This window comes from Myxocyprinus asiaticus, chromosome 32 (genome assembly GCF_019703515.2).
Source record: "Myxocyprinus asiaticus isolate MX2 ecotype Aquarium Trade chromosome 32, UBuf_Myxa_2, whole genome shotgun sequence".
In the NCBI taxonomy this organism is placed as follows: Eukaryota; Metazoa; Chordata; class Actinopteri; order Cypriniformes; family Catostomidae; genus Myxocyprinus; species Myxocyprinus asiaticus.
In genome coordinates, this window is record NC_059375.1 from 27,423,761 (window position 1) to 27,432,185 (window position 8,425).

The 8,425-nt window shown below is 37.5% G+C and overlaps 1 protein-coding gene across 1 annotated transcript; it reads left to right on the plus strand.

The window, feature by feature from the left end:
• Positions 1-2,048: 2,048 nt before the first annotated feature.
• On the plus strand, positions 2,049-8,004 carry sost (sclerostin). The gene is made up of 2 exons (XM_051667117.1): positions 2,049-2,435; positions 5,466-8,004. Exons 1-2 carry the CDS (start codon positions 2,189-2,191, stop codon positions 5,882-5,884), a joined length of 666 nt encoding a protein of 221 aa, XP_051523077.1. The 5' UTR covers positions 2,049-2,188; the 3' UTR covers positions 5,885-8,004.
• The last annotated feature ends 421 nt before the right edge of the window (positions 8,005-8,425 follow it).

Genomic DNA, 8,425 nt, shown 5'->3' on the forward strand with positions numbered 1-8,425 from the left:
AGTCCCTTAAGCTGTTTTCTTGGTTTGCTGACTCTAGTTCTATGTGAACGAATGTCCTGAATATCACTTTATTTAAGACACTTTGGGGAAAAATGACACTTGCAAGATATTGAATTGTAATGCTAAAAAATGCCCGCTTTATAACAATATCTATAAATAAAAGTAAAAAATAATTAAATCTAACTGTATGGTTGTAAAACATAAACAACAGGACTGAGAGCACTTTATTTTTGGAAGAGTAACATTTCTGCTTAACATTGACCCAGTTCCATCTTACACTAGCTGCAAATATTTTTGTAGTTCATATGCATGAGAGCCCTGCCCTGTCAGTCTAGATGAGTAAAATGCTTTGTTTATTTGTCTTTGACATAGTATTTTATAAAAATATCTTTTGCTGGCAGCCCTTGTAAATCTGGAACTCATCTGAGTCTTATTTATTCTCAGGCTGCTATCTTGATAAAGCATGACTGGAGACTGTTTTCCGCACACAACCCCAAGGAGATATAAAAACAGCCAGTGAATGACAGGGAATGAACATAGGCTACAATCAGACTGGGTCTGTGGTGTGTACATTATGATTTTTCTTTTTCTTCATAATGATAGGATGAAAAGAAGAGTCACATTAGATTTCAGACGAATTCCATCTCTCCTCCTCTCTTGTCTCTCCAACATAGTGGTTTCTAAGCTTAAATGTTTGGAGGGCACGATGAAGCTATCCTAATCTTGTGCATACTAATCTATTTGTTGTCTTATGCTAAGCGTACTGTTTCATGTATTTTCATACAGAATCAAATAATGCATGACAAGACAAGAGAAGAGACATTTACAATAGGCCACAAAGGGAAATAATACCCTTTCACGGTGTTTGTTGGTTTGGGTTCCCTCAAGAGGGCAGTGTTTGTACAAAGCGATGTGTATAATGCTGATGTGAGACAGTTATGTCATAAAAAGCATCTGTAATTTGTGTGTGTCTCACTGCATATTCCCATAGTCATTGCCAGGGTGCTAATGATTCCTTAAAATATCCACACACACACAAAAAAAAAAAAAAAAACACTAGTCAGATACTAAAATCAGTTTATAATTACTAGGAATTGCAATAGTGCAGTAATTGCAGGCAACATTTCAGCACATAAAAAGACTGACTTACAAAATTAATGTATGCTTACATAATTAAAGATCAATAATTAAATGAACAATAATTAATAAAAAATATTAATAGACCTAATTCTCATTAAAGAAAAGATGGATGTTCTCATGGATGTTTAAATGTAACAATCCATTAATCATCATGTAAATAAAAAACGTATTAAAACTAATAGCTCCATTCCAGTTAAAGGAATATTCTGTGTTCAATACAAGTTAAGAACAATCGACGCCACAAAATGACCACAAAAATTTATTTTGACTTGCCCCTCCTTTTCTTTAAAAACAGGAAAAATGTGGGTTCCTGTGAGGCACTTACGATGGAAGTGAATGGGAACCAATACATAAACGTTAAAATTCAAAAGTATAGACACAAGACATAAACAATATGCATGTTAACATGATTTTAGTGTGATAAAATCACTTACTAACTTTTTCTGTGTTATAAGTTATAGCCAATTTTACAACTTCGTTGCAATGATGATTTATTGTCAAAACCCCTTAAATAATTGTAAAAATGACAATTTAAACAACTTTACAGCTCAAATAATACTTGAGTTTTAACAGAAGAATTCATGTAAGTGCTTTTATAAAATTATAAGCTTCACATTTCGGCCTTTAAACCCTCCAAAAATTGGCCCCATTCACTTCCATTGTAAGTGCCTCATTGCAAACCAGATGTTTTTTTTTTTTTTTAAGTAAGGATAATGGAAAAACACAGAGAATTAAACCGTCATGCATTCTTATTACTTATTACAATAAATACCTTTTTCTCTCTTTTCAAAGTTGACCTTTACACTTTTGCACATGCCCCCTCCTCCATATCACTTTCTGAATGAGCTGCTTGGACTAAATCCCTCCTACTTCGTGTAAGCGCTTAATTGTCTGGATATTTGCAGAAAAGAAAGAAAGTAAGAAGAAGAAGAAGAAGAAGAAGAAGAAGAAAAAAAAAATCCACTGGTACTTTAAAAGGGCAAGCCTCTCACGATTAGAGGAAACCGGTGAAAGTTTGCCCGCTGAACGTCTCGCGCTCCATTTCAGCATGCAGGTGTCACTGGCGCTCGTGCACTACGGCGCGCGGCTGCTGTTGCTGCTGCTGCTGCTTCAACAGGGATGCTTCACAGCGGCGCAAGGATGGAGGGTTTTTAAAAATGATGCTACAGAAATTATACCAGAATACATGGAGGACACGCAGCGACCCGAAGAGCAGATACAACTTTCTAACAATAACACACTGAACCGGGCTAAGAACGGGGGAAGGAGGTCATCAGCAAACTCACGTACTTATGGTAAGTAACAAAAAAATATACATTTCATTCATATAAATACACAATATCAACGTAGATGAGCATTAGAACACACATAGATTAATTTGCTCCGATTCTTTGTCAAACAGAATGTGCATTTTAAAATGTAGTTTCAATTTTATTTAAAAATAATAGGCTAAACTTCGTACCACCTGGTACTTATTATACTTCGCTAGTAATTCTGACTTCGTTGGATAATTTAATTTGATCAAGCAACCGCTAAACTAACCTAAAACTTACATTAATGATTAGATTTTGGGTGCATGGCGCGCTGACGGCTTCTGAAATATCTCTCGTGTCTTTTAACACGAATATGCTGATGTTAGAACAATTTTATGAACGTTTGGATATTTTAAAAATGACCTTAACAGGTGTGAAAATGATAAGCTATTAGTGTAAAATATATTAGACTGATCTTGGAATTTGATCTGTTTAGTCCTCGAAAAATGGATTAGGCACCATTACATGAATTGTTCATAGAAGAGCAAGTTCTTGTAATATTCCTTACTAGAATTTGTTAAGCCAGCCAGTGTCTTTGGTAATTCACCATACATTTTATATGCAAGGACTCTATATAACGATCCTCATTTCTTTCCACAAGACTGGAAATTCCTGTGCAACATCTTGTAACTCACAATAGATGTAGGCTAACTGTTTTTAAATAAAACTCTGTAAGGTAAATGTGCATGTTTCAGGAGGAATGCATGCTGTTCTACCATTTCACCAGCGTAAGTGATGCACTAACTTTGATAACCCTTGTTTTTTGCTTGCCATTTCTCCAATTTTATATAATTAGTCAAGGTCTGCCTTTCAATAAGCATCTAATTGCAACAGTATGGTGTCTGTGTAGTTTAAAATGTGAGAAGTTATTCTAAGGGGTCATTTCTTAAGGGTATGTATGTTGGTGAATGACTCCCACCTGTGGAAAGCAAAATTATTTTGAATTCAAACTTACATTGGTTCATAGTAACATACAATGTGTGTGGTTGTGAATGTGAATTTAAAATAAAAAAATTTAAATAAATAAAAAAAAAATTAAAAAAAAAATCTGTATGTGCTTGTTTTGAGAACACAAATCAAGATTTTGGACTAAAGCGATGATGACAAGTGAAAAGTGCTGTTTTGTCCAGGACTTGGAAAGTGTGCTTGAGAAATCTCTTCTTAAAGTATTAATTTATTGTTTAATTAAAGGCATAAAAGTACTCAGGATTACTTGGAAAAATAACAATAATAGATCCTCCATGAACAGAGTAATGAAATTATTGAACAATTTACAAAGTGAAGACGCAAGATAATCCCAAATATCTAATTATGCTAGTGCACACTCCCAAAACTGTTGTGTTGCAGCATGAGGAAACAGTTATCAAGACAAGCATGTATGTTATAGTCGCTCGTTGGGAGTGGGGGAATGAGGTGGGGATATCATAATCTAATGTGCAGCTATTGAAGCGGTGACGTGTGTAGTTTCTGTGGTGGTCAGTGTGGGGTCATGCTGAGATATGTTGATCTTCCTCTGGCTCTTTTCCAGCTCCTTCCTACACTCAAAACGAGCCCTCATAAAACATCAGATCAGGTTTTCTGAGAATTGGGGAGGCAGAACCTGAACTCATCACACACATAAATCCTTTGTTCTTCTCCATGAGGGGAGCTGAAAAAGGAAACAGATCTTTCCACTCACAATATCATCTCTTTAACTGACACATCCAACGTGTTGTGTCATAATTAAGCGTAGAGTCATTGAAAAATTAATGACTTTTGGATATACTCCATGCTCATGTTGTCATTGTTTTAGGAGTTCAAAGCTGTCTTATGTAAAAAAAAATTGCATTGCAAAAAGTTTAGGTCCCTGTAACAATTCAAGGATGGCAAAGGAAGAAGCTGGGACTGGCTTGACAAACATGAATATATTTAATAAACACAAAACCCTTTTCAGTGTCATACATGAAGAGTTTGCTTTTCAGCGGCCCCTGACACACACTCTGCTTTTCAGCAGACACATTAACACACACTCAGATAGCCTCGTGCGTCTCTCTCTGTCATCTGCCGCTGTCTCCTCTCCTTAAATACTCCTGCCGCCCCTCACTGGAACACGAGACCGGTGTGGCACACAGGTGGAACTCATTCACCACTTATCTTCCAGGCCTCGCTCTGCCCAGACACCGCTCGGCCCCGCCTTGCTCGCCACAGTCCCATCTCAGTATGCACAGTTAGGAGTCTTTAGATCTGGGCCCAGTTGCAAGAAACTTCTTAAAGGAATGTTCCAGGTTCAATACAAGTTAATCTCAATCGACAGCATTTTTGAATGGCATAATGTTGATAACCACAAAATTAATTTTGACTTGTCCCTCCTTATCTTTAACAAAGCAAAAATCAAGGTTACAGTGAGGCACTTACTATGGAAGTGAATGGGGCCAATTTTTGGAGGGTTTTAAGGCAGAAGTGTGAAGGTTATAATTTTTTGTAAATATTTTTAAAGAAAAAGAGGGACAAGTCGACTGAGCTTTCGATTGAGCTTAACTTGTATTAAACACGGAATATTATAAGAAAACCCATAATTATAATTGTAAGCATTTTGTTCTTTAAGAGTTTTCTTGACTAATCTGGTATGATTTTTGAGTCTGTACATTTGATAGTGAGTGACTCTAAATGATTGTTTTATTATTTTTCCACTCTTGGGCCAAATTCCAACCAGAAAATGTATTTGAGGACACATAAGCCCCATATTTATGTCCAAAAAAAATCTCCTTTGGGAACACATACAGTACAAAATGCAGTGTATACTATATAACTGTGATGGAGAAAACAAAATCTGTTTTGTATATTGTAGCTGTGAACAATTATGGCCCCCTCCAATTACTCAGTATGTCATAGAGGGCCATTCAGAGTAAATAAAACTCAGTGCTGGTAGCTGTAACATGCATCCCTAAACAATTCTGTAAACATACTAATCAGTTAGTTCCTTGTCCTGCTTCTACACTCACTTTGCTCTCTCTTTCCTCATCTGTGCTGTAGGAGCCTCTGAACTGAGTTGTCGGGAGCTGCGTTCAACTCGCTACATTACAGATGGATCTTGCCGCAGTGCCAAGCCAGTGAAGGAACTGGTGTGTTCTGGTCAATGTCTTCCAGCTCATCTAATGCCAAATTCAATTCTAAGGGGAAAATGGTGGAGAAGCAGTTCCTCTGATTACCGTTGCATCCCTGCTCACTCTCGCACCCAGAGGATACAGCTCCAGTGTCCAAACGGACCAAACCGGACATACAAAATCCGAGTGGTCACCTCTTGCAAGTGCAAACGCTACACTCGCCATCACAACCAGTCAGATGCCAAGGAGTTGTCATCCCAGAAGCCACGACGCAATAAGAAGCACACACGCATTCCGCAGGGGCGAGGCCGTAGCAAAATGCCCACAGTCAACAGCAATTCCTACTGAAGGGGAAGCCATTCATATGTGTGAACTGATATAAAAACTTTCTCTCTTGCACACATACACACATACAAATACCTATATGCACACATACTTCCGAAACTAAAAAGCTCAACTACTAAAAGAGGGAAGGAATCAAATAAAGGAATAAACTCATTACCATTTAATGAACTTGTTGCCCTGGCCAACAACTTTCCAATGTATTTCAGATGTGCCACTGTTTGCATGAGTTCTTCAGCCTTAATAGTACCAGTAACAGAAATGTTTAATTACAGAATACCAGAGGATTAATGGACTTTTGAGTGAAAAGAGGTATGCTGTTGTGAGAGATTAGTTCAGAGAATGTGTGTCAATCAGTTCGTGATAATATTGAGGAAGGAATACCATCTCAGGAATAACTCCTACGCAGTTCATTTCAAGTTTTAAGTTCATTGGAAGGGTAAGCTAACTCAGACTAGGGTCAAACTCCAAAAGCTCAACCGATCTGCTAAGTGCTGCAAACGTGTTGCTTATGTGAATGTTTGTATACCAGATTTGTCATCCTCTTTTGGCACTTAGTGGCATATGATTAGCCTATCCAGCGGTGTTGGGTTCAAGTGACACGCTGCTGCTGACAGTTTGTTGAGGCCCAGAATTCTTAACCTTGGTCATTTGACCAGCCCTTGAGTCCTCTTGACAGGCTGGGTAGCTGAGCCAGTCACTGTGTAAGTTTCCGCAACTTTACATTTCCACAAGAAACTTATCGGAACTGGCAGTTAGAGGCCTGTTACGGAGAGTTTGAAAAGTTGTGTCAGCTCTCCATGGACCAAGTCTCCAGAGGTCAAGAACCGCAAACGGTATTCCTGTGACGTCCTAATTACCAAATAGTTCCATTCCTGTGTTTAGGATCTGAGTCATAAAAAGCCATTTCCTCTAGACATGGTCAGTTCCTGTTTGTTAGAACACCAGAAAAAGAGGCCCACAATTTGCAGCAATTCCGCCGCGTTACTTTGCGGGCATAGAACTTTTCAGCACTCTCCTTCAGTGGAAACCATTTGGAGATATTCAGCCATCTGCAATCACTAGCAGATATTTAAATAGTCACCTACATCCATCACTGAGCTCTTCAGAGAAGACGTCATCCTCCCTGTCTCTACGTCTGCCTTTGTACAGGAAAGACGAGATAAATAAGAAGTGAATCTAATTTTGAAATGTTGGGCTGGATGGTTGATATTACACGGGATAAAGAGATAAGAGAATGCCAAATCAGACAGTTTTGTCTACACACACATCTTGGCTTCGGTCTGTTTAATGACGACTATTCCATTCATTTTTGTAGCATTCTCTGCTCACGACTTCCTCGCCTGTTTTCTAAACAGTGCTGACAATGTTTGCTTATGTTTCATTTGTGTATTTGAAATAGCAACTGGAAGGGATTTTTTTTTTATAATGTAAACAGTTTCCAAAAATAGCATTTGTACATAATTTACCTGTGTGGTCTAATTCAGCGGTATCCTCTAAATAACAGAGTACTCAACAAATGGATCCACACCCTGTTTGACCAAAAGACTGTTACGAAGAATGAACTGCATATTTATTTTTTAATTTAGACATTTAAATTATTTATGCAATCTTTTTTCTAGAAAATAATAGCCATTATTATACTATATGTAATTATAGTAAATTTCATAATGAAAAGAGAACATGAATAAAGCTAAGCAATGTATATTTGAAAAAAAGAAAAAAAAGAAGTGTGTTTGTTATCATTCTTGTTAGACTGCTTTGACAGTTCTTTTCTGCTCTCAGGCTGAGCCCGCATGCTAAGTTTGTCCCTCAATGAGCCCTCTGTAAACAATACTCCTCAATTAGGAAGTAGAGGCTTTATAGCACTTTGGAATGTCTAATACACCTTTACAAAAGGCGAAAAAAGGAAATTGGCACCCAAAAATCCCCACGTCAGATGGGAACAGGACAGTCACAACAGAAATGGCTTTTTTTAACCAGTATGGTGAAATCAACCCATAGGCCAACATTCATGGGTTTGTTTGTCTAAGCTTTTAGTAATAGTCACTGTCTGAGCCATAGTTGTAAAGGAAATGTGGATTGGCAGGCTTGATTGAATCCTTCTAATCTTGATGCTCTGTGTCATTTCTGTTGCATACTTCAGTACTGTAACTACTTGTTCATAATGAAACTGCCTATATTTGTCTAACCAGGTCCAGGCTATTCAATACACAAAACTAAATGCAGTGTTTACACTGTAAACCAAACAAATTAACATTTTATAAACCTTTCTTAACAGTGTGACAGATCTGTCACTATAAAATGTTACTGTAGGTTACTGTAGGTTTGGCCCTCTAATCTAATTGGACAAGCAAAGTTCCAGTAGTGCTGCTATTTAGTATAAATGAACTGGGACGCTTTACTGTTTGTATCACTCCACTCAGTCTGTGTTTGTAGCATTCCAGAGAGGTTGTCAGTTTGTGCATTGCTTGGCAACATGCAACAGTTCAGCTTGCTTTGAATTTGATTGGAACTATTTTCAATAGTGGAGCAAAAATACACAAA

What these genes read in the sequence shown, in the direction of transcription:
- sost (XM_051667117.1), top strand. Translation starts at nt 2,189, where the DNA reads ATGCAGGTGTCACTGGCGCTCGTGCACTACGGCGCGCGGCTGCTGTTG. An exon ending in AGCAAACTCACGTACTTATG is followed by an intron (nt 2,436 to 5,465) that starts GTAAGTAACAAA and finishes TCTGTGCTGTAG; the next exon opens with GAGCCTCTGAACTGAGTTGT.